Source organism: Protomyctophum bolini (genome assembly GCF_963924005.1).
Source record: "Protomyctophum bolini genome assembly, chromosome: 20".
In the NCBI taxonomy this organism is placed as follows: Eukaryota; Metazoa; Chordata; class Actinopteri; order Myctophiformes; family Myctophidae; genus Protomyctophum; species Protomyctophum bolini.
Genome location: NC_137881.1, coordinates 19,152,167 through 19,176,943, shown reverse-complemented (window position 1 = coordinate 19,176,943; position 24,777 = coordinate 19,152,167). Strand labels below are relative to the sequence as shown.

The following is a 24,777-nucleotide window of genomic DNA, read 5'->3' as shown; positions in this document are numbered from 1 at the left end:
CCCTTTAATGCCATTTATATCTGGGACCTAAAAATAATAATAATCATTTAATTTATGAAGAATAATGTTACCTTTTTGCAATAGCAGTTGCAATCATTGTATTGCTTTTTTATTTTTTTCAAAGTGACTGTCACCACTCTGCACTTAAAAGTGAAAATGTTACCATCACTACTCACTTTTTAGGCAAGTGGGCATGACCTTTGGGCATGTAGAACCTAGACCTATACCTTCTCTATATGGGCAAGTACCTCTGAGACCTTCGTGTCAACCCCTGAAAGCCCGGGGGATTTGATTTCACTGCCAGTTTTGGCTTTTACAACATTTTTACAATTTCCTTTCTTTTTTTAAATAACATTGAAATCTTCTGCCCACTGTCTGTCATGTCCTCTTTTCCAGTCAGTTGCTGAAATGGACGGCGTCGGTGACTACTTGGGAGACGGCCACTACTTGGATGACGGCGGAGCCGTGGAGATGGCCACCAAAGAGAAGGCTCTCCTGGCCCTGATGGAGAAAACCGGCTACAGCATGTTACAGGAGAACGGCCAGAGGAAGTATGGCGGACCACCCCCAGGTATGTGTGTGCACGCGTATGTGTGTGTGTCTGCGTGCGTGTGCGTGTAGCAGTGATTCTCAAACTTCTTTCACTGCAAGGTCCCCCAGTTTTTACAATGCATTAAAGGCGTAGTGAAATGAAAAAGACGTTTTTCACACTTTTAGACCATATCCGTGGTCATCATATGGGCATACCTAACAATGGATACCAAAAAAATGGGAAAATTCTTATTTCTGTGTGTTTTTATATCAAAAGTCCATAAAAACGATTGTTTTATTTATTATTTATTTATTAAAACGAAAACGTGCTGCGTGATGACGTGTAGAGGTACACATCGATAAAAGCCAATAAAAATGAAGCTCACCCGTTTAATTCCCCATATCTGCGCATCCGTCCAACACAGCTGCTACTGATTGCATAAATCCTCCGTTTTTATTCCCATTCAAGATAACATCCAGACAGTGTATTACTCACTTTTTAAGGTTTCAACTTAATCATCACGCTAAAATATGTACCGGTATCTGAAAACATTATAGGGTAGAAATAAGCCACATAACAGTAAACTGGTCCAGCTGACAATCTGATTTGTAAACAAACACACACCATGCGTGTTGCGTATAGCATAGCTACCGTCCCTAGCTACCGTCCCATCGCCTGAAGGGATGCGACGCTCTGATTGGTTCAGAAACTTCATGTTGAAACTTCAAAATAAATTGATCACCATTTCCGTTTCCCTACACCTTTAAGCCACAGGAACCAAACGCACCCAAAAACCTTCAGTTCCATTTCGGTTCCATTTGTACGATCTCAATCATCTAGCCGGGACCACCATGTGAGTTCACAGTTTCACACGGACCGCACTTTGAGAAATGAGAAAAAGGATTATGCTAAAATAGGAATATTTAAACCTCTGGGAAATTGGATTCAAATAGTAGGCTACAGCTATTATTATGCCCGAGACAAATGACGAAAATAAATAAATGCCAGTTGTTAGAATTTCCATGAGATTTATACAATATATAATGCAATATATAAAGTCAGTATTCATCACTGTTTACCTGAAATCCAAGCTGTTGGCAAAACAGAACAAAACATGACAGGAACTTGGGGGAAAACAATACAGGTCCATTTTTATGCTCTCAAGAGTTCGTTTGGTTCGCAACTCTCCATCATTTAGCTGGGGACTACCTGGAACCCGCCTCAAGGACCACTGTCTGGTTGAAAACCACTGGGTTTAACGGTTGTGTTTGACTTCTTCCAGGCTGGAAGGGGGGTGCTCCTCCGCGAGGCTGCGAGGTGTTTGCGGGGAAGCTTCCCCGGGACATGTTCGAGGACGAGCTGGTGCCCCTGTTCAGCAAGGCCGGCCACATCTACGAGCTCCGCCTCATGATGGAGTTCAGCGGAGAGAACCGCGGCTACGCCTTCGTCACGTACACCACCAAGTAAGGGAGGGAGTGTGTGTACGAGTGTGTGTACGAGAGAGAGAGGGAGAGAGAGAGAAGGAGGGAGAGAGAGGGGAGAGATATACATATCACGTATCACCATTGTCACGGGGCAACCCGTGCCCTATAGACACTAGAAGACTCCACAATGTGAAACTGAACATTACAAACGCACACTGCACAGCTGCTTCCATTAATTGACTGTCATCAAGCTCCTTGGAGGTGTGGCTATGTGTGGCATCTTATACTACTTATCTGTGTTGCCTATAATGCTATCATAATTGTTTTGTGTTTGATGTGATGCCTTGGAAAACAGTCACTCTAAATATGTAATTGTATAGTTGGTCTAACTCATGGGTCATGGTTTACCTTGTTTGAGTAGATTGGTCCAATTACTAATCATTGTGGGTGGGTCTCACCTGGTATATAAGGGAGGCTTTTGGAAATGTTTGGGAGGGAGTGGAAAATGTTCAGTTTTGCTTGAGACTAACAAAGGAGACAACTCCAGGGGAGAGCTGGCAGGGCCAGGAAGGCATAGCCTGTTTTCAGTTTCTTAAGTTCTTGGTTTGTTGTTTTTCCTTAGTTGAGTTGTCAAGTGTTCATGTCTTACTTTATGTTATTTGAAAGTGTATTGTAAGTCTTTATTCGGGAAGTATTATTTTTTGCCTGCGCAGTCAAATCCAGCATGGGTCGTTCACTCTGTGTTTTGAGGTAAATAAAATACCAGAAAAGATCTACATTCGTGGACTGTCGATTCTTGGAGCCTTGGCCGTTCGGGCAACTTTACAACCATATTATATGTTTTGACCAAATACCATGATATCGATATTGTGACAATGATATGATGTTGTGATGATAATACCACTCTTTTCGGGTGCATGAGGCTTTAGTTCCGACATACTATTAATCCGAAACCTCAATCCTAACCTAACCCTAACCGCAAGCACGGGAGCAGCACATGTCGGACCATAGCTTTTTCGCATCGCATCGCATGTCCCCCCGCTTCGGATCTTCGGTGTGTCGGAAAAGCGTGCGCACCCCACTCTTTTCTTACATAAATAGCCAAAATTGCAGTTCTCAGGGCTTAAAGTTCCCAGTCCTGGGTACGGATTTCAGTCCTGAGGATTTCATAGGGGTCATTTAATGAGATCAGTGCAGATATGCAAAAAATCTTTTTCAGTCTTGGGATTTGTTTTGCTTTAAGCCCTGAGTTCCACAGGCTCACAAAGTGATGAATTGTGAGTTTGTAGATCGGCAGTTTTTCTTTTGCTATTGTTATATGATTGGGCGGGGGGGACACGACTCCGCGCCTGACGTGAGTGTGTGTGTGCGACTGTGCGTGCTTCTTTCACAGGGAGGCGGCTCACAGGGCCATCCAGCTGTTGGACAACTACACGATCCGCCCGGGGAAGACGATTGGAGTGTGCGCGAGTCTGGACAACTGTCGCCTGTTCCTGAGCTCCATCCCCAGGGACACAACGAAATTGGAGATCCTGGGGGAGATGTCCAAGGTATAGAGCAGTGCTTTTCCACCCTTTTCATATGAAGGCAAATTATTTACTCAGAGACGTGGCCTGGTGACGACACGCTAGTTGCAGTTCTAGTAGTTGTGCAAGTAGTTAGTATAGTAAGCCTTGCCGAGCCCTGAGGCCCATAATAGGGCAGGAGCCTATCCCCTGTTTCCTTAGCGCAGTGGTTTTCAATCAAGGCACATTATTTATTTGGCATTTGGGCCACAGACCACCGTTTGATGAGATTTTAGCCTGTCAGACCCAAAAACTAAAGAATGTTTTGTTATCGTTGGATAAGGTGTTCCATGTTGCTGTATTGATGTGGTACCATAGGAACAGGCAAACTTTGATCATATAACAATCATTCTACATTCTTAAAAATGTATTAAAAATGTATTAAAATACAAGTTCATGTTCAATGCCATTTGTTTCCAAGTCATATTGCAGTAGGCTACAGTCAATAGTAGCCTGCTAAATAATAGGCTGCTCATGAAGAGAGAGAGAGAGAGAGACACAGAGAGAGAGTTCCAGTAGAACTAAAATACAAGTCATTTTATGTTTGGTTTTATATTTGCTCGGGTGTTGTGCTCTGAAAATAGCCAATCTAAAAGTAACTTCCCATAGACAGCCCCTTTCATCCAAACAGAAAAGTCCTATCTGATTGTATTACACAACGTCACACTCGCCAACATTGCAGCTGTACGAAAAGCTTGAATTATTCTTTCTATCCTCAAAGTGTTTGTTTCATAAAAATCCACTGTGGACATTATTGACTTATGAATTACTTTCTGTCCTTGCAGTTTGGAAGAGCTCGTTAGATCACTCAACTGCCCTGCGTACCACCTGTTTTGAATTTGCACATATGCAGGAGGCAGCAGGACATTGCTTTACTAAAAACGAGTGCTTCCAAACTGGCAGATGGCAAGATGTCTGCAAATGGTCAATAGCCCTAGAGTAAGACTTACCGGTATTCGTTTGTTTTGGGTAAATCTGCAGTTTCTCCTTTAAAACCTTTGGACAGACCACCGTACCAAGAACACATTGCATAGTCAGAGCAACAAAGAACAAAGTGCACTGGCTAAATTAAAGACATCTAAAATGGGAGCTGTTCTTCTCACCAGAAATGTTGTTCTACCCTTCACCCTGCTCATGGTCTTGAGAGTCGTCGTTTCAATCACCACTCAGTCCAGTTGACATCCTTGGTTGCCGCAATCTGATTCCCAGTAATCGGCTTTCATTTCGTTTTAGGTGTTTTAGGTAGTTGACTAAATCGTGTTGGCGGCTTTGATGAGTTTACTTAGCCGATCTACAAGCTCACAATGCGTTGCAGCACGACATCAGTTTAGTAGCTAGTTCTTATCTGCTGACGGAATTATCAATGTATTTAGTCAAAGCTTTAGTCATCGTAGCTTAGTTTTTAATTTTTAGTCATAGTTTTAGTCAACGAAATCAACACGTGTGTGTGTGTGTGTGTGTGTGTGTTCCAGGTGACAGAAGGAGTGGTGGATGTCATCGTCTATCCCAGTGCGTCGGACATGTCCAAGCACCGAGGCTTCGCCTTCATTGAGTACAACTCTCACAAAGCTGCCGCCATGGCCAGGAGGAAACTCATCCCTGGTATTTACACTCTACCATATATTTATTTATTTGTCTGTGCTGTCACGATTACACATTTTGGTTGATGATCAGTTGTCGCACACAAGTAATTGCGATTAACGATTTACTTTACTTTCGTTGGACATTGGAACATTATGAATAGATTGTTTTTGGGCTTCGTAATAATAAAAAAAAGTGCACAGGGCAGATATGACAAATGACTGAAATAGACCAATAAATTACTGTCATTTTTATTTTATTTTATAAATCTTACTTTAAAAAGGTAAATAACTTTCTGCTTTTTTGTATGAACATTTCTCAACATGGACACGATTATGAGGATTATGACAAAACAATTGCGATTATCTCAAATAATTACGATCAGACGATGATATCGTAATTGTGACAACACTAAAGGTCTCCACACACACGGGGCGCAAATTCAGATTTTTAAGCAGCGTTTCTCCATTGGTTTTCTGAAAAACACGGCCGGTGTGCAACAAAACTCAAACCTTTTTCATGTCGAGGACCCCCAAATAAATATGCCCGTGTTGTGATGTCAGAACAGGCCAGATCCATATATTGAGATATCTGGTCCAGAGTCCGGGCAGAGGCTTTTGTGCTGGTTCTGGACTACCGGAAATGCACCCTTTTATGCCCACATATGGAGATTTCTGTCTGGGCAGAGGCCGGGCCGAGGCCTTTTTGGCCCAAATAAATAGTGGCAAGCTCACAACGCGTGGCATCGCAACTTGTTGCGAGCTTGCAGATTGGCTATTTTCAAATACCCATATGGTTGAAGTGGTTAAACTACTAATTTAGCAGAAAGGACCCCCCCTGGTTTCCAGCTGAACCACTCCACTGCTTGTCAACTCCACCTGTCCTTGTCAATCTATCTTAACCTGCAGTTTTTCTTGACGTCCACTAGGGAGCAGCACACTACAACTTAATGTCCAGCAGACAGAGTAATGTGGCTCTGGGACTATTAAAAACAAAAACTCTATGGGAAGCAATTGAGAGGGTGGGGGTTGTAATGAAAGAAGAGAGAGTGTAAATGAAAGCACGAAAGATAATGCCAGAGGGAGTGAAAGGGAGAGAACTTGAAGAGTAGCAATATTATATGTAGAGATTGAAGGAGGAAGGTGTGTGTGTGTGTGTGTGTGTGTGTGTGTGTGTGTGTGTGTGTGTGTGTGTGTGTGTGTGTGTGTGTGTGTGTGTGTGCGCCCGCGCGCGCGTGCGTGCGTCAGTGCGTGCGTGCGCCCGCGCGTGCGTGCGTGCGCCAGTGCGTGCGTGCGTGCGTGCGTGCGTGCGTGCGTGCGCCAGTGCGTGCGTGCGCCAGTCTTGTACCCCTGACGTAGAGCCTCCGTCCTATTCCTCCCGCCCAACACTCCCTGCTGACAGACCGGTGCCGCTCCACCAGCCAGTAGGAGTACATGCAGTATAAGTTGTAACCGTTATGAATAACATTATCTCTTGGCCAGAAGTAGCCGATGCTACGAGCTTGTGCATCTGCTATGTTCGCCTGGTGTTCAGTGTTTACCCCCTGAATAAATGACACTATAGGGTTCATGTGGCTAATGCTTTGTCTCAGTTATTAGATTTTAACAAAAGTAATTGTGTCCTTTGTGAATTTGTGATAGGGAGTAATGCTATAGAATTCAAATCTCTGACGGCTTGTTTGTAAACTACTTACAGGTGGTGACACTATAAGGGCTGCCCACCAGCCCGTGGCAGGTAGATAAAACTTTTGGGCAGGTGTTTGCTTTCAGGTTGCCATGACGTTTGAGACGGGACGCAACCATCTATATAAACGCAACACAAGAAGACTAAATATCTGTCTCAACACCTGAACGTGGCCAGAGCGCTCCGTCTTCTGGTCTGTGGAATGTAAAATAAGAGCACCGTTTACCTATAATGTGCTGTTTTCACTGTTGCTACACTAAACATGAAAAGGGTATCTTTGAAAGACAAAGAAGAGGTCCCGGCCCGCACACTGTCAGACACTTTATTTTGCTCTCTATTAGGTCGACGTTTCGGTTCAAAGACCAGACACAAATTGTCTGTCCTGATGACAGGTCTAAGCGACTGAAACGTCGACCTAATAGAGAGCAATTTCTTTTTGTCAAGTGTCTGACAGTGTGCGGGACCTCTTCTTTGTCTTTCAAAGATACCCTTTTCATTATATGCTCTACTGCCCTACGCACCTGTCACCAGCCTGTTGAGGTTTGCATCTGCCTTTTGCTGTAAAGCTACACTAAACGTAACAAGTGTGAACCCATAGGCATAGTGATATTCATAGGCATTTGGCATGAACATGAGGTATGACATTTTTTATTGCACAGCCCCAGAATGTACAGTAAAATGTCAAGTGGCATTTCTTCCTCAGCCTAGTGGGCATATGCATGCACAGTTTCACCACAATCGGACGCTATGTTAATGTTTTGCAGTATTTTGTACAAAACAGGCGATTCCTGAAAAAAAGTCAATGTTAGCCAGTCAGGATGGAATATGAGAAAACAAACAAACCCGTCATGATCACATGACTATAGAGATCATGTGTACCGATTTGTATGAGATTTGGATAAAATCTGGAGTAATAAAAAAAAAATGTTTCACATAACTCAGCCTCTTGGTGGCGCTATAAAGAGCAGATGTGAAAGATTCAGGTCAAAGGTTTTTCCTTGGCCTCTAGGGAGTGTTCATACAACGTTTTACACAGATCGGTGCAGTTCTAGGTAAAAACATGACTGGGCCTGTTATAGCGCCACCATGAAGCTGATGTGAAAATCTTACATTTTCTTCAACAGACGGACGGACAGAGTGCAAAACATACTCATGCCTTCGGCTGGTGGAGACAAAAATTTTTGTTAAATTGAACGGTAATTCAAATTGTACCAATCATTTTATAATGGACAATTTACCTTGCCTGACGGGCAGTGCTTCGAGACCTTAGTGTCTGTCAACCTCTGGACTTATATGTTTTAGGGGTAAATATGGTATGAAGTTGCGGAATCTGTATTCTTTTTACACCTGCAACAGCTAGTTTTAATTTGAGTTTTTAGAATTCGCATCGTCGGCGTCGAGGTGTTCAGCTTTTTGTGGCGTTTTTTTATGTTTCTTTTCATTTCTCAATTCTGATCAAATAAATGATTGGGGGGGAGTTGTCCCTTTAAACAAAGTGTTTTTCATGCCAAATTTTACTTTTGATCGCATTAGGCGCAGGCTTATCGATAAAGTGCAATGGTCAAGAGGTGCACGCACATCCACAAATTTGCAACGGGTGCAGGATCCAAAAGAATAACTAAGAAAGGAAAGAGGAGATCCGCACATCGTTTTTAAAAGCTCCCAAATGAATGTATTGACCACAGAGCGTAAAACAATACAACGTTTGGGCCTCAGGGGCCTTCGTCAGGTATACTGAAACAGCACGTTGAAGTGCTGGCTATATAGGACAATGTCAAGTGGTGTCGCTCACGTCAGTTTGTGAGTGGAGCAACCTGGGACTCGCGCCGCCCTAATTTAGGGTTGAAATTGACGATTGATGGTCACCTGGTATGTGTCAGATATATATATCTTAAAATATATTAATATATATATTCATAAAATAACTCATAAATATATGCACCAAATAGAACCACATGACATAATATAATACCATTAAAAGATAAGACATGTTACAAGAAAGGTTTCAGGTCGAATTCTTCGTTTAAACCATGAGGAGCCATTGTAGCCGGGGAGCCAGCCACCAAAAATTGAGAGAACCTGTGATGTCATGACATACTTTTTACTTGTGTTTTTTCTATTAATTTGGTCATTAAAATGACCAAGTGAATAGAGAAAAATCACAGTGCAGTGAGGGGCACTAATATATTAAAGTCTAACTCATGTTGATTAGGTGATGTAATGGTGATGTAAAACAAACGGTGCCAACACAAACATTAAACGCTATTAACGATAAAGAGACAATATGACGTAAATGACACACTATGACGTACATTTTCCCTTTATTGTCAATGCATTTACTAAACAAACTTTGAACTAAAGACAAACATTAAACCTGTGTACAGTATAGGAGGGCAAAAACACAAATAAAACGTTAACCGTTGAGCTTTTGGGCCTGTGGGTCCCCTGCTATTGTGTTGGGATCTGGGATCCTCCAGGGGGCTTCTCTACCTTTTCAATACCAACATATCTCAGATCACTGATGCTGTGGCCAGCCTGTTTAAAGTGCATGGCCACGGGATTTCTTTCATCCCTGCATCTGATATTAGATCGGTGCTCGCTGATCCGGGTGCGCAGGACCCCCATGCACAAGTCCACAGGGGCATTTGATAAGGTATACAACATTAGTGGTGCTACATGTGATAACACCCCTAATCTTAATCGGCTTTCCACTGTGTGGATGTGTAAGGTTTTAGCCCTGGTTGTGTAACCACAATGGGCACAGTTGCCAACATTTATTAATTCCCATCTGGAATAGCATCCAAAAAGGTCCCCTTTTTTTTCTGTTTATCGATAAAGTAATCATGTGATAAATGGCGCTTTCGTCAAATACACAAGAGGTATTGATTTCTCCCGCCGTGGTTGTACCTGTTATGAATTACTTTTCTATACAGTTCCTTATTCGTTGTCTGTTCGTCAGAGGTAATGAACTATGTGAAAGGGACATTTATTTATTATCATTGAGCCTTGCACCAACAATACTCTAGGGTAGGCAACCTTAGGCACCGCCGCACCAGTGCCAACATTGGCACAAAGTAGGGTGATCACTGGCATGTGTGCCACGGGAAGCACCCTATGATCCGACGGACCATTGCTCCGAAGGAGCATTGGTCCGAGGTGTGCTGGGGGTCGGGGTCGGGTTGGGGTTAGGTTTAGGTGTCTGCCCCGGGGGAGGTTAGGGTGAGGGTTTGAGGTAGGTTGTTGATCGGACCAATGGACCGTCGGCATATTGACGCGGACCCGTGTGTGAGAGAGTATTTTTGGTTTTAAATAAACTATTTAAATAATGCAGTCAAATAAATGAAGTCCTTCACATTTGTGTGTAAATTACATCATGCATTCTACATTCATTAAAACTGAACTCTGCCCTGAGTCTAATGATCATCATCATCATACTATAATTCAATCAATGTCTGAATGAATGAATGTCTGAATGTCAGAAACATGAATATGGAGGTCTTAACGGAGCCCTTTTTTCGATTTGACACATTAATGATTAAGGGGGAAATATCTCACAACGGGTAAGGGAAACGTGAAAGAAAATATTTAAAAAAGAAGGAAAAACTTTATATTTGTGGACAAGCAAAATATGAAGATCTAGAAAATAAAAACATGGCACAAGATCCAGTCCAGTGATTCTCCTTTCGCCCATTAAACTTTCAAACTTTGAAATATTCTTTTGGCAATTTGTGTCCGTGTTCGTGTTGCTATATCTCACAAACCACTGCGCTGATTTAAAAAAGATTTATATGCTGTCAAAATCAACACGGGTCACGTGACTCCTTTTTGTCTTTGTACGCGTGAGAGCGTGAGAGCCTCATTATTGCACCGCACTGCGATTGCTATAGGCCGGGCAATGGAGTGAACTACTTTGAAAAAGTTACGGAAAAGTTTTGAAAATGCATTGTTAAAATAATGTGTGGCAACCCTGCCAGTGCCCTGTCTGTGCTTAGCACTCGGCGTCGAGCGTTACTTGGATTGGGCTTAAGTGCCTGTGACATAATGGTGTCATGTTCAGGGAGTGTACTACTTGTACATCGAGCTGCCTCTCTGCAGAAACGGGAGGTTACTGTAAGCTTTTGACCTGCGAACCACATGGCTCCAGAACTGTCGGGTATATAAATAAAGCAAGCTTGTATTGTGTGTGTGTGTGTGTGTGTGTGTGTGTGTGTGTGTGTGTGTGTGTGTGTGTGTGTGTGTGTGTGTGTGGGGGGGGGGGGGAGGTTGTACAGTTGCTCACTGAGGATTCAAAGCTACTGTAAGCAGTATCAACTAATGCATAGGCTAAATGTTTCATGTGTTGCTTGAATGATTAATGCATTAGCTCAATTATTTATGTGTTATTAGCTAGATTATTCACCCATTATAGCCATTATCCCTAACCCTAAATCATTCATGCAAATATATATTGTGGTGACTGGCACACAGACCCAGGACACAGGTTGTACAGTATTATGTACAGTATTATGTTGTTTATTCACAATTCGCAGTTTACGGGAAAAAAAAGTACTTTGCTTTGTTGCAGGTGTTCAAAACAAGGTACCGGTAGGTACGCAATGTTCTTTTTTTTCCCTTTCCTTTTTCTTTTTAGGTGGAGGAGTCGTCGCTGGAATTCAACGGTAGGTAGGTATTTATACTCGGATACTCAGGTAGGTGGTTGGCTGTAGGGATTTCCAACAGGTGAGTGGTTTAAATAGGATTCCCCCCCCCCTCCCTCTAGGTGACGGTAGGTATATCAACAAAGGTAGGTGAATAAACAGTCTTTCGTATTTCAGAAGAGTAGGGCAAGTATAGCCGTAAGTATTTCTACTCAACTTGAGTATTTGCACTCGTCGTCCGCTGGCTGTGTACTAGGGCAGTATCGGATACTCCTTTTCCATCAGTCTGTACTCTGGTAGGTGCCCCTCTGTTTCCATGGTTAATCAATTGTTTCCTCTAGGTTGCATGCCCACTCAAACCTGAGTGCCTGGTATTATGCCCCGTAGTGTAAGTATTTCTACATTTCACTAATATCGCATAGAATGTGATGTGAAATGCAGTGGTGCTCGACTTACTGCCCAACATGCCATGGACTCGACTGAGACAGAGAGAGCTGAGATATTGTTCTCTCCTTCTGGCAGGTGAAGACGGGTGCGCCGCATCAAGTAAGTAACGAGGTACGTACTTCCCCTCTAGCACCACGGCGTGCTGCTCTCCTTTCTCTCTGTCTCTGTCCTACTCCGGGGGGGGCGCTCTTACCTGTTGGGCGGCGCTCAACCATCGAGACACCTCAATATATAAGTGTTTATCCATTTATGCTTCTCAGGGTGTGTTTGTGTGCCTACTTATAATGGTGTGCGTGCGCTTGTGTGTGTGTTTCTTGGCTGGCGTGTTCGATGTGTATTTGCTTTTCTCTGCTGAGATCAATATAAATAATATGTCGTCTCTGTCGGGTGGAAACCTCACACAAACGTAGCAGATTCACAAACTCGTCGTTTCGCGCCTCGTTACGAGCTTGTGGATCTGCGTATACCTTTGATGTTTTTGTGTGACGCCGTAGTAGTAGGATCAAGTAGGGCGTTCATTTACGAAAAACAAAACAAAAAAACATTAGAATATGGAGATAAGAGGTTTGATGTATTAACTGTGTGTGTGTGTGTGTGTGTGTGTGTGTGTGTGTGTGTGTGTGTGTGTGTGTGTGTGTGTGTGTGTGTGCTCGTCCAGGGGCCTTCAAGTTGTGGGGTCACACCATCCAGGTGGACTGGGCGGAGCCAGAGAGAGCGGTGGATGAGGAGACCATGCAGCGCGTCAAAGTGCTCTACGTATGTCTACAGCTTATATGTAATGCATGATGTACTGTACTCTGTGTGTGTGTGTGTGTGTGTGTGTGTGTGTGTGTGTGTGTGTGTGTGTGTGTGTGTGTGTATAGTGCAGGGTTTCTCAAAGTGGGTGCCTACGGTCGAGGGGTGCCGCAGAATACTTGGCTAATATTTTGGAATTCATCAATATCACTTCAGTTTAAATACTGACTATACTTGCGTGCGTTCATGTTTCGTACACCAAGGGCCCTATTTTCGTACATGCCTTACCCCTTTATCCCTAAACCTTTTTTGTCCTATTTTTGGCGAAATATGGATGGCTTCTGGGGTTGAAGTGGTTTAATGTCAAATATAAAGTTGTTTTCAATTTGTCATGGAAATTCTCTCAAGTTTTCCTCATTCTGTATTTGCTATAATGTAACGATGTCATTCAGGGCAGCCTTGGATGAAAAAGTTATTTACAGAGGAGTACTTGAGACCAAAAAGTTTGACAACCAACTGCCCTCAAAAGAAAAATGACTGTTTGCACACTGACTGTAGCTCAAGCACACTGCTCCTTTTCAAACATGCGTAGGCATCCTGAACAGGAGCAGTGTGCTTCCAAACATCTCTCGCCTCAGGCGGTGCCAAATAAAGTCATCAAATGGGGAGAGTAAGTGATGCAAGCTTTCAGTTTTCTTTGATGTTTTGTCACCTGAAGTTCAGCGCAGGCCATGCGCCACGGGGATACCTGAGGGAGGGCCTGGCACCCTCCGTGCCTCCTGCCCCAAATCAAAATTCTTTCTGCCCCCTCGGGCGTTTCATCCTGGAGCCGAGCCTGGTTCAGCGTCTGCCTTTGACCCATGCAGGACGGGAACCTCTTTTTGGTGTTTTAAGCATTATGTTATACTTTAGCTGTTGAAAAATCGCAGATCTACAAGCTCATATCGCGGCACCGACTCACAGTGAACGTTTTTAACTAAAATCTTTGCTTCTGGGGGGGTCCCTGGAACAACATACAGATGGGGGTCTGCGGCCAATTTGATATATTTTTGGGGGTCCTTGACATGAAATAGTTTGAGAATGACTGACATAGAAACCTTGGGCTTTTCAGAAATACAATCAGGATTTAGAAGGCATTTGTAGAATCAGATCTAAATGGTAACCGGCAGAAGCGTAGCGTCTATTGGGCCACTCTAGAGTAACAATGTCATTCAGGGCAGCCTTGGATGAAAAAGTTACTTACAGGGGTGTACATCTCCCAAATGAAAACATAATTTTTTCAAAAGAAAAAATTATGTTTGCACAGTGACTGTAGCTCAAGCACACTGCTCCTTTTCAGACATGCGTAGGCATCCTGAACAGGAGCAGTGTGCTTCCAAACATCTCTCGCCTCAGGCGGTGCCAAATAAAGTCATCAAATAGGGAGAGTAAGTGCATGGTACAAGCTTTCAGTTTTCTTTGATGTTTTGTCACCTGAAGTTCAGCGCAGGCCATGCGCCACAGGGATACCTGAAGGGGGGGCCTGGCACCCTCCGTTGCAAATTCTACCATTTTCTTTCTGCCCCCTCGGTCGTTTCATCCTGGAGCCGACCCGGGCTGGCACCCTGGGTTCATTCCTGTGGGTCTGGAAGTTCTGGGGACCCCCTTTTTTTTCATACAGTACAGTAGAGGGACCCCCACACGGTAACTGTCATTTGTCAACCGTTTCGGACACGGGTTGGCTCGCCGGAACCGGCCCGGCCCCCTTGGGTCTGGATGTTTCGGGTACCCCCGGGGACCGGAACCGGGCCTATAACCTGGCTGGCACCCTGGGTGCGTTCATGTGGGTCCGGAATCCCCACACGGAGTTGCACCACTCACTTCACACGGGTGTGATTTTTCTGTTCTGCCCAGTCCCTTCTGCACACACAAGAAACTATAATGGCATTAATAATGCCATGTGCCAATGGTAAATATAAATGGAAGTGATTGTGGAGTCGGATGTATTTTTTTTTTACCCGTTCTGTACGGGAGAACCCCTTTTGGTGTTTTAATACTTTAGCTATTGAAAAATCGTGAAATCCGGCGCAAATTTGTAATAGCGTAGAATCATGGGTTTTTCAGAAAACTGTCAAGATTACGAAGGCGTTTGTGGAATGGTCCTCGGGTGTAGACGGGTTAATGGCCATTTAGTTCAGTGTTCATCGACATGCTGTTTGTACCTCTTGCTAATTGATTGCTGTCTCTCATCATCAGTTAGTGAAGGCTGCAGAGATCAGTCCGTGGTGGCTCCAGGTCCACAAGTTATTAGATCAGCCTTGATCAATTTGGCACATCGACTGCGTTCCTTTTTATTTGATTAATTTTCTGTTTTTTTATCGATTATTTGATGGCTTTTTCACCCCTGGCGGTGTCTCTCATCTCTTGTATTACCTCAGTGGAAGGTCCGCGTCGGTTAGAATATTAGTTAACTCATTATATTAAGACCTGAGGATGATCCAAACAGTTTTCTGAAAACAAAAACAAAAAACTAATGTATTTGGCCGTGGACCTCATAAAACAAGTACAGAAATAAAATAAAAGAAGCGAGTTAAAGATTTTTCGCTTAAACAATTTTTATTTTTTTTAGATTTGCTAAAATGTTTCTGCCTTTTCAAAAATAGAGGATCTACGAGCTCGCATACAGTATCTGCTATTTTTTGAATGGCCAACGTATAAAACCCCACTTTGAAAATGGCCTGTGCTGGACCAGGCGTGGACCAGGCCCCTCCACGGAGCCCACCATAGTGTGACTGTGGACCAGGCCCCTCCACGGAGCCCACCATAGTGTGACCGTGGACCAGGCCCCTCCACGGAGCCCACCATAGTGTGACCGTGGACCAGGCCCCTCCACGGAGCCCACCATAGTGTGACCGTGGACCAGGCCCCTCCACGGAGCCCACCATAGTGTGACCGTGGACCAGGCCCCTCCACGGAGCCCACCATAGTGTGACCGTGGAGGCGTGGACCAGGCCCCCTCACAGTGAACGACCATGGACTACTATCATATTATTACACCACTACACTATATCCTAATATTCTCATACATTATATATTATTATTATCTGACAACATTGTTTATACCATATTATATTATCCTACACTATTTCATTATTATTGTTATTGCTACTACTTGTATTTGCCTGTATCTCCTTCCCTGTCTATCTCTCTTCTATTCTTTCTTCCTATTCCTATTACACGGTGGAGGCAGATGGCCGCCCACCCTAGAGTCGGGTTCTGCCTGACGTTTCTTCCTAAAGGGGAGTTTTTCTTTACCACCGTCGCAATATTGCTTGCTCTGGGTGGATCTTTGTTGGTTTGATGTAAAGTGTCTTGAGACAACTTGTTGTGATTTGACACTTTAACCAAATTTAATTGAATTGAATTGTGCTGTGGGTTAAAAATCACCCGTGGCTCCCGACATGCGTGGTGGGTTAACACTAATCTGTGCTGCGGGTTAATAATTACCGTGGCTTCGTGTGAGGTTAGGGTTTAAATCTAAAATGCCACAGGGATGCTTTCCCCCCTCTGCTGGTACACAGAGGAGTCGCCCAAAAAAGGAGAAAAAGACAAAAGTGGAATTAAATATTTATTTTACTACAGCCGTGCTGAAATGAGCTTGACAGCACACCTAGCCGTTAACCCCCTTGCCGCGATTGCCGAAGGTCTTCGGCAATTGAAGCCTAATTTTGATATTAACACTTGCCGCCATTGCCGTAGCCCTTCGGCAATTGCGCTTTTATAGTGCATTTGATCGATCGAGCCATAATGCTACTTACGTTAGCCGGTTAGCTAGCTGTGTTGTTGTCACAACACTGGATCGTTCATCTTAGATCATCGTCGCCATAAGAATCCATTCTATCCATTTCTTTCAATCGCCTGTATCTCCTATTCCTTGTCCCAGATGGCATTTTTGGTCAAAACAGCGTTTCTTTGACGGCACGAGCCGACGTTGTGGAGGGCTATAGTGTACCGGCATGATCCGATCATGTAAACAAAGGTTGTCTTGGCAACGTAAAGCTGGCAGGGATAAGCCCACTTCCGGTTGAGGCAAAATGTGGCTTTTCAAAATAAGAGCTCAAATTAAAACAAATGCTGGCGTGAATTAGGTCCTAATTTCTCATTAAATGGTGGCAGTAAATGAGTTAATAGAAGATTTGAGAATGGATTAATCACATTAGAAATATCATCAGTTGTGCTGATTAGTGATTAGACAGAGTTTTGTCAGAGCAGCAGCATTATTGGCGTAAAAATGGAACAAAAAGGGCAGGTGTTAAGCTCCTGTATTTTTAAATCAGAAATGATGGTGGTACTTGGAGAGTCAAATATTTTCTGTGGTGGTACTTCAGTATAAAAAGGTTGGGAACCAATGGGTTAAGGAACCCAGTGACACGGCCAAGAAACCATCATTATTTGATCCTTCCATTCAACATGATTTCTGGGAAGACGGTACAGCTAGGGAGAGGAGGACATAATCACAGATATCGATTTACAGAACCCAGTGGGACTCACACAGTGCAGTGGTGGAAAAAGTACTCTAAAGTAACAATTCTGTCTGTCCTGAGTAAAAGTACAAAATGATTGGCATCAAAATGTACTTTAAAAGTACCAAAAGTAAAAGTACTCATTATGCAGAAGTTTTTAACCCATTTAGATCTGAGGACGAGCCTTCTAAATCCTGACAGTTTTCTGAAAAACCCTATGTTTCTATGTCAGTGGTGCTCCACCTTTTTCATGTCAAGGACCCCCAGAATTATCTGTATTTGGCTGCCGACCCCCCATTGAAAATATGCTGTTCCAACACCAAAAGGGTGTCCCGTCCCCAAAATGGGTTAATGTATAAAAATGAAAATAGGTGTGTGTGTGGTGTGTGTGTGTGTGTGTGTGTGCGCATGTGTGCGAGCAGGTGCGTAACCTGATGCTGGGCACCAGCGAGGAGACCCTGCGCCTGGAGTTTTCCAGGCTGAAGCCCGGCTCTGTGGAGCGCGTCAAGAAGCTGACGGACTACGCTTTCGTCCACTACCGCGACCGAGAGGACGCGCTGAGCGCGCTGCAGGTCATGGACCGCGCCAACATCGACGGAGCCTGCGTACAGGTCAGGGTCAGGGACCACGTGCTGCACACCACCACGTTGATTCTGTTCAACGTCATCGCTGGTGGGGGGAAAAAAGCACTCCCAAGGTTTTGCGTCAGACTTGCAATAGCATTTTGGTAGATTTTATTTTGACGAGCTGATTAAGTTTAAAATGAGCACATACACTGTTTGGATGTCATCTTGAATGAGAATGCAAAGGGAGTAGTTCTGGAATCAAAATCTGCTGTGTTTGGAGGAACGTGCAGCAACGGGTGAATGAAGTCAAGATCCTTCGGGCCTCGTTGCGTCATCGCGCAGCACGTTTTCCATTCAAAGGAAGTCATTCAAATTGGCTTTTAATAGACTTTTGCGACACACAAATAGAAAATGTCCCATTGTTTTGGCTTCTATTGTCAGGTATGCTCATTATGACCATGGGTGAGTATACCCATGGTCAGTGGGCAAGTGTGAAAAACATCTTTTTCATTTCACTACATCTTTAACCAAAAACAAATTAAGAAAGCCAGCCAGACAAAAATGTATGCGACTGTTTTTAACAGTTTAACTGAATAACCCGTGTACCTACGCTATTTAATCCATGTTCTGCCCCTGCGTAATACGCTAAACGCGCTATTTATTTAATTCGCCATTTTGTAATACCGGTAATTTAAAAGAAATAGCGGATTTGTTCACGAACCTGGTGACGAGGCGTACGGTGTTATGATGACTTAACCAACCGCCGGCTTGCAAGGGCTTCTGGGAATCCAATGTAAAGTGAACGAAGGGTGTAGGGCCAATCTTAGCTCGCTTTGCTCTTTGACTATGACCCGGATCAAGGAAGTGGCTACTTTGTCACCTCAATAAAAAAAGTGTTTTCAAGTGGATTTTCATGGATCAAAGAGCGCAAATACTTCGGCGTTATGCTCCAAAGGTAATTAAACAATCCCGGCAGCCTCTGTATATATCATACATTAATATAAAGCCGTCAAAGTATTTACTAATCTGATCCGTTTGCTAATCCAGGTCAGCCTGGCCAAACCGGCCTGTAACAACAAGGATGGAGGTGAAGGAGGCAGAAGCTGGGGCAAGGGCTACCTGGGCCTCCGTAGACCTGAAGGTCAGTGTTGCCATGTCTGCTTATTAGAAGACTTTGGGCTTGTTTTTCTGTAAAGTAATTTGTAAATATTGGTCACTTTTTTGGGGAAAAATCACACCCGTGTGAAATGAGTTTAAAGGTTTTTAACTTCAATGCCTCTGGGGGTCCCTGGAACAAGAGATTTAGAGATGAGGTCGGCGGTCAAATTCACATCATTTTAGGGGTCCTGAGTTTTAGCACCACTGACATAGCAACATCGTTTTTTCAGAAAGCCGTTTGGAAGACATTTGTAGAATCGGCCTCAGCTCATTTTGGGTGGGAACCCCTTTTGGTGTTTTAAGCAATATGTTACACTTCACCTATTGAAAAATAGCAGATCTACAAGCTCATAGCACAGCACCAAGTGCCGCACTACGAGCTTGTAGGTCTGCTATTTTTGAAAAATCGTGAAAATGCGGCACAAATCTTTGAATATATATTCTTTCAGAGCGAACGTTTTTAACTCAAATCTTTGCTTCTGAGGGGTTCCTGGAATAACATATTTTCAGATGGGGGTCGGTGGCCAATTACATATCATTTTTGAAATATTGAGCACCACTGAAACATAGGTATTTCATAAAACTGTCAGGATGTAGAAGACTTTTTTTTAATTTCGATGTCAGGCCAAAATGGGTTAATGAATGGGCTAATCATTAGCCCATTCATTAACCCATTCATTAACCCATTTGGCCTGGCTAATGAGTAAAATGTCATGGTCATGACAGCCGGAGGAGGAGGAGGAGGAGGAGGAGGAGGAGGAGGAGGAGGAGGTGCCTTACGGAGTGAAGATGGAAGTATGATGGGAGGAGGTCGAGGAGACATGCCACGACCACGGAGGATGCAGTCCCTGCCACCACGCCTCGGAGGCGCTGTGTGCTATGGACCTGGAGGTGAGGAGGAAGTGTGTGTGTGTGTGTGTGTGTGTGTGTGTGTGCGTGCGTGCGTGCATTTAAGAATGCACAACGTGCTGCTGCTCTGCAGCGTACCATGACAACATAAGAACTTTTAAAACTTCTAAGAGTTCTGTGAGTGCTGTTTTTTTTTCTCTTTTTAGAGATGTTTCTGTAAAGTTACTTACCCGACCGCGCAGTGCGCGCACCTGGTAAAAATGCCCAAGAAGTTTGAGACTAGTTGGAGTTGTGCGAGCTACTAAATCGATAAAATAATACGTGCAGTGCTGTTTGATGTTTCATATTTGAACTTACCGTGTTTTTTTTCTTTCTTCATAAATTGACACCCTACTTGATCATCAAAGCATCAAAAGTGTTTTGAGCTTGTGGATATTTCTACTTTTGCCGTTTTTTAAATTTGAATCCTGAAAAGTAACAGTTTTTACATAATTTACAAGGTTTCCCAACTGACGGCAGACGACATACAAACTGCTGCGGTTGAATAAAACCATTCCGAATCACAATGTACAACCTTCCAGCTTCACAAATCCTATCGACTCCACAGAGACATGTCTGGGTCAGCTTGTACTTGCATCAGTGAGGAATTTGAGCACATCGAGGGGGTTTAGTGGGCGTTGCGCACACGCGCCGCACGCGATCCACGTCAGCACCACACTTTCTCGAGCAGTTTCAGCTTTCGGCAAACCAACCAGACAACACAACTCGATTCAGCTCATTCTCGTCTCTTGTCCGTTCACTGTACATGTTCCCGCAAGCTGCTGACCACTGGTAAGACTATTGTTGTGTGTCTGTGCTGAGGTTATGCAAGAGGGATAGAAAAAAATAGCCTGACATTTTTGCAACTGACTTCAAAGACCTTTTGTTAGACTCATGGAGTCTCTGTCGGGCGGAAACCTCATACGTCCAACACTGTTACTTTTCAGGATTAAAATTCAAGAGCGGCAAAAGTGGCAGATCTGCAAGCTCGAACCGCGTTGCTTGCGGATCAGCTACTTTTGATGCTTTTGTGGGACACTGCAGTATGACCAAGTTTTCAACCCTTTTCATATCAAGGCCCATTATTTATTGGGTATTTGAGCCACGGACCACCATTTGATGACATTTAGCCTCTCAGATCCAAAACTAACGAATATTTTGTTGTCGTTGGACAAGATTTTGTCCACAATTCCATTCTGTATTGATGTTGGTACTCTCAAGAGTTAAAGATCTATAAGGGCACATTTGGTTAGCAACTCTCCATCATTTAGCTGGGGGACCACCTGGAACCCCCTCAAGGCCCACTGGTGGTACCCCGGACAATTGGTTGAAAATTAGTAGGGCGTTAATCTGCAAAAACAACAAAATAAGTAAAACATATGGAGATGAGAGGTTTCTGTCTGACAGCGACGATACGATACACCAGTGGTTCCCAAAGTGGAATCACTGCTAGAGCCGTAAAAATCTTCTCTTAAGGGGGTCTCTGGAATATCTTTTCAAATGGGGGTCCGTGGGCTAATTGGTGTCAATTTGGGGGTCCTTGACATGAAAAAGTTTGGGAATTACTGCGATACACCAACCGACTGCTATCGGAAGGTTTACAAAAATGTACAACCCAGCAGCAGCCTCTATGCAGACAAAACTGATGGAGCGTTCAGTTCATTGGCGGCCTGGCACAAGTGCCAAGGCACCAGAGTTCTATAGTCGCTGAAATGGAAATGTAATCAGATGATATCAGGAGGCAGGTTAGGCACAGCTGTGCTGACACTGACTGATGCTACAGTAACTTAAAACATAGTTTCTCAGAAGTTCCTCCGATGTCTCCAAGCCAGATGTTCCCAGACACTGGCCCATTATGGGTCGCCGATATATTTTTATGGGTTGCGGGTACATAATAATAACGTATATATATTTTTTAATTATATACAAACAAGTAAAGTAACTATTACTATTAAATCCTATTTTTAACCAGTAAGACGCCCTGAGCGTGTGCACGCATCCGCCTGGGTGGCGGCAGACTGCGGGGCGAGCGCTGGCGCTTTGGAATGGGGGGTCGGATCAACGTATGGAATGAATTCTGTACTGGCCATATATGGAGCGTGTCTTGAGTGTACAGGGTTTGATAAGGTCAGATCAACATATGGACAGAATTCTGTACTGGCCATATATGGAGCGTGTCTTGAGTGTACAGGGTTTGATGAGGTCAGATCAACATATGGAATTCATTCTTTACTGGCCATAATGGAGCGTGTCTTGAGTGTACAGGGTTTGATGAGGTCAGATCAACATTATGGAATGTCAGAACAGGTCAGCTCCATATATGGAGATCTAAGGGTTTGAGGTTTGACGGCAGATGTAGAGTTGCTACAGTATATGTTGATATATGCAGATCTAGGCGAGTCTTCTCACCTAGATCTGCATATATTCTCCATGTATGGTTACCCAGGGTTAGATGAGGTCAGTGTCGTAATCTTCATATATGGAGATGACCTTGACCATATATGGTGGCGTGATGTGTCACGTGGCGTGATGTCACGCGGCATTGAGGCGTGATGTCATGAGGCGCGACCATACTGTATATTGAGGCGTCATGTCACGAGGCGTGATGACCATATATTGAGGCTTGATAACATTTTAGGTTAAATAAGTTCATCTCCGCGGAATATTAACTAAGCCACGGAATCAAGGCTTGTTCTCTGCGGAATTAGGAATGTTCTCCGCAGAATCAAGACTTTTTCTCTGCGGATTCCTGTGGGGACTAATTATAACGATACACACTACAGTAGCTGTGTGTCACACTGAATATCCTGGAAATGTACTGGAAAAGGATTCCCTCCAAAGCGTGGGAACGATGAACATGCCCACAACCACAAGGATTGTGGAAAACAAACAAACAAACACTAAATCCATGTTGTTTAGAAAAAAAACAATACTATTTACTGTATATCCCATGGCCCGGAGTCCCATGGCAGCTGAGTCAGTAGGATACTTCAACCAGTGGTCCTTGAGGGGGTTCTAGGTGGTACCCATTGAGAGTTGGTAGCAAATGGACCCTCATTAGATATTAAACTCTTGGGGGATTTTGGCTTTGGTCGCTCCCGACATTTTCTGGCAACAGGTAAACACTAAACAGTGTGTGGTTTTGCGTTGAGTGTGTGTGTGTAGGGCGGGGGAGCGGGCGGGGAGCGGGCAAACTCCTTTTAAAGTGAACACGTATGAACTAGCTAGCCGGCAGAAAAATCATTAATTCTGGATTAATACTGTTTTATCAAATATCTGTTCTCGTGTTTGGCAAAGGAAGGTTCATCATCATCATCATTTTTCGACATCATGGGTTTCACAATGCCACGGCAGACTTCCCCGGTCCTTATCTTGTGGTTGGCACAGATTCGGTTAAATGTTCTGATGAATTGAAAATGGATGATGTAAACAAGTCTAGTGCTTTTCGGTTTCTCCCCCCCCCCCCCCCCCCCCATGTAAAGCGTCTTTGGGTACTCAGAAAAGCGCTATATTAGTTTGAGATATTATTATTATTATTATAAAGTAGCAGTTTTTGTATTGACTTGTGCTCTCGTTTGAAATGTACCCATTCGGCATACTGTACTGTGAAATATCATTTTTAATCTATCAATCAGGCCTCTCATCCCAGCGAGACCTTTTTTAACCCATTTAAGGCGGGAACCCCTTTTGGTGTTTGGTGCATTACGTTATGCTTTAGATATTTAAAAATACCAGATCTACAAGCTCATAGCGCACCACCGAGTGGCGCGCTATGAGCTAGTAGGTCTGCTATTTTTGAAAAATCGAACGACTGACATAGAAACATAGCTTTTTCAGAAAACTGTCATTTTCAAACGGACATTTTTAGAATCTGATCTCAGAATGGGTTAAATGCTGGAGACACAGTCTGCCTACAGAAGCACCCTATGGAGAGAAACAGGAGCACCCTATGGAGCACATGGCTCAGCAAGGCTTACTACGCTACTCAGGGATTAAAGTTCTCCGCCGTTGGGACGGATTTCCATCTTGAGGATTATTTCAATATGGGTGATTTATGAGATCAGTGCAGATCCGTAGCCATGGCCACGGTGTGAATGAAACGCACCATATACTTTGCTAGTCAAGTGATTTCTCAAAATTGCAGAGCGTCCATCCCCAGCCAAAGCATTTTACATCGATCAGCTGCTCAGAATGATCAGCTGCTCAGAATGCACCACAAGCCGCCATCCAATTCCCCCCGCTGTTGTGACTTAACCTATTTTGGGCGGGAACCGCTTTTGGTGTTTTAAGCATATTATACTTTAGCTATTGAAAATTTGCAGATCTTTAAGCTCATTGTACTCTTGTAGGTCTGCTATTTTTGAAAGATTGTGATAATGTGCCTCAAATCTTTTCAGTTTTTAACTCAAATCTTTGCTTTTGGAGGGTCCATGGAACAACATATTTTCAGATGGGGGTCGGCGGCATATTACATATAATTTTTGGGGTCCTTTACATGAAATATTGAGAACCACTGATATAAAAACAGAGTTTTTTCAGAAAAATATATTTTTAAAATGTATTTTTTCTGAAAAAACTTTTATTTCGACGTCGGGCCTAAATGGGTTAAAGTAGCACGGATTTACAGTACTACTTTATGGAATTTGTTCCTTATGGATCATGGCAGTACTCGAAAGATTATACCACGCAACAGGTAGGATCGAATTATTTATTGACAGGGAAGGCAGCAGTAAGTAAGGGATAATATCGGTGGTCATTCTCGGGAGATAATTCACAGACGAGGTGAATTATATCCCGACAATGACCACAGTTTCTCTCTGAGTCCCTTAAATCCTCCTCCTCTTCAAGGACTTATATCATACAAGTGGTTTATTATGTTGGCCAAACGTTTGACACTTTTACATGCATGGGACAAAGGGCTGATATTCTGACATTATGTACATATATTTATTCAAGGACTCTGATGTCAATCAGTGTCTGAATTGGTTGAATGTTTGCACTTTTGGTACTACTGTTGGCTGGGAAGTCATGCATGTCTATGTGGGACAGAGAAAGTTGT

At 43.6% G+C, this 24,777-nt stretch overlaps 1 protein-coding gene across 1 annotated transcript in view; it reads left to right on the top strand.

Moving 5' to 3' along the window:
* Window positions 1–408: 408 nt before the first annotated feature.
* The window catches only part of rbm46 (RNA binding motif protein 46), a gene marked incomplete at both ends in the record, with an annotated part of 39,041 nt that continues 14,672 nt past the window's right edge, over window positions 409–24,777 (top strand). The window contains 7 exons of the mRNA XM_080792253.1: window positions 409–571; window positions 1,815–1,995; window positions 3,350–3,506; window positions 4,994–5,123; window positions 12,528–12,625; window positions 17,529–17,810; window positions 18,720–18,813. Coding sequence (XP_080648379.1) covers window positions 409–571; window positions 1,815–1,995; window positions 3,350–3,506; window positions 4,994–5,123; window positions 12,528–12,625; window positions 17,529–17,810; window positions 18,720–18,813 — 1,105 coding nt within the window. The remainder of the gene's footprint in view (window positions 572–1,814; window positions 1,996–3,349; window positions 3,507–4,993; window positions 5,124–12,527; window positions 12,626–17,528; window positions 17,811–18,719; window positions 18,814–24,777) is intronic.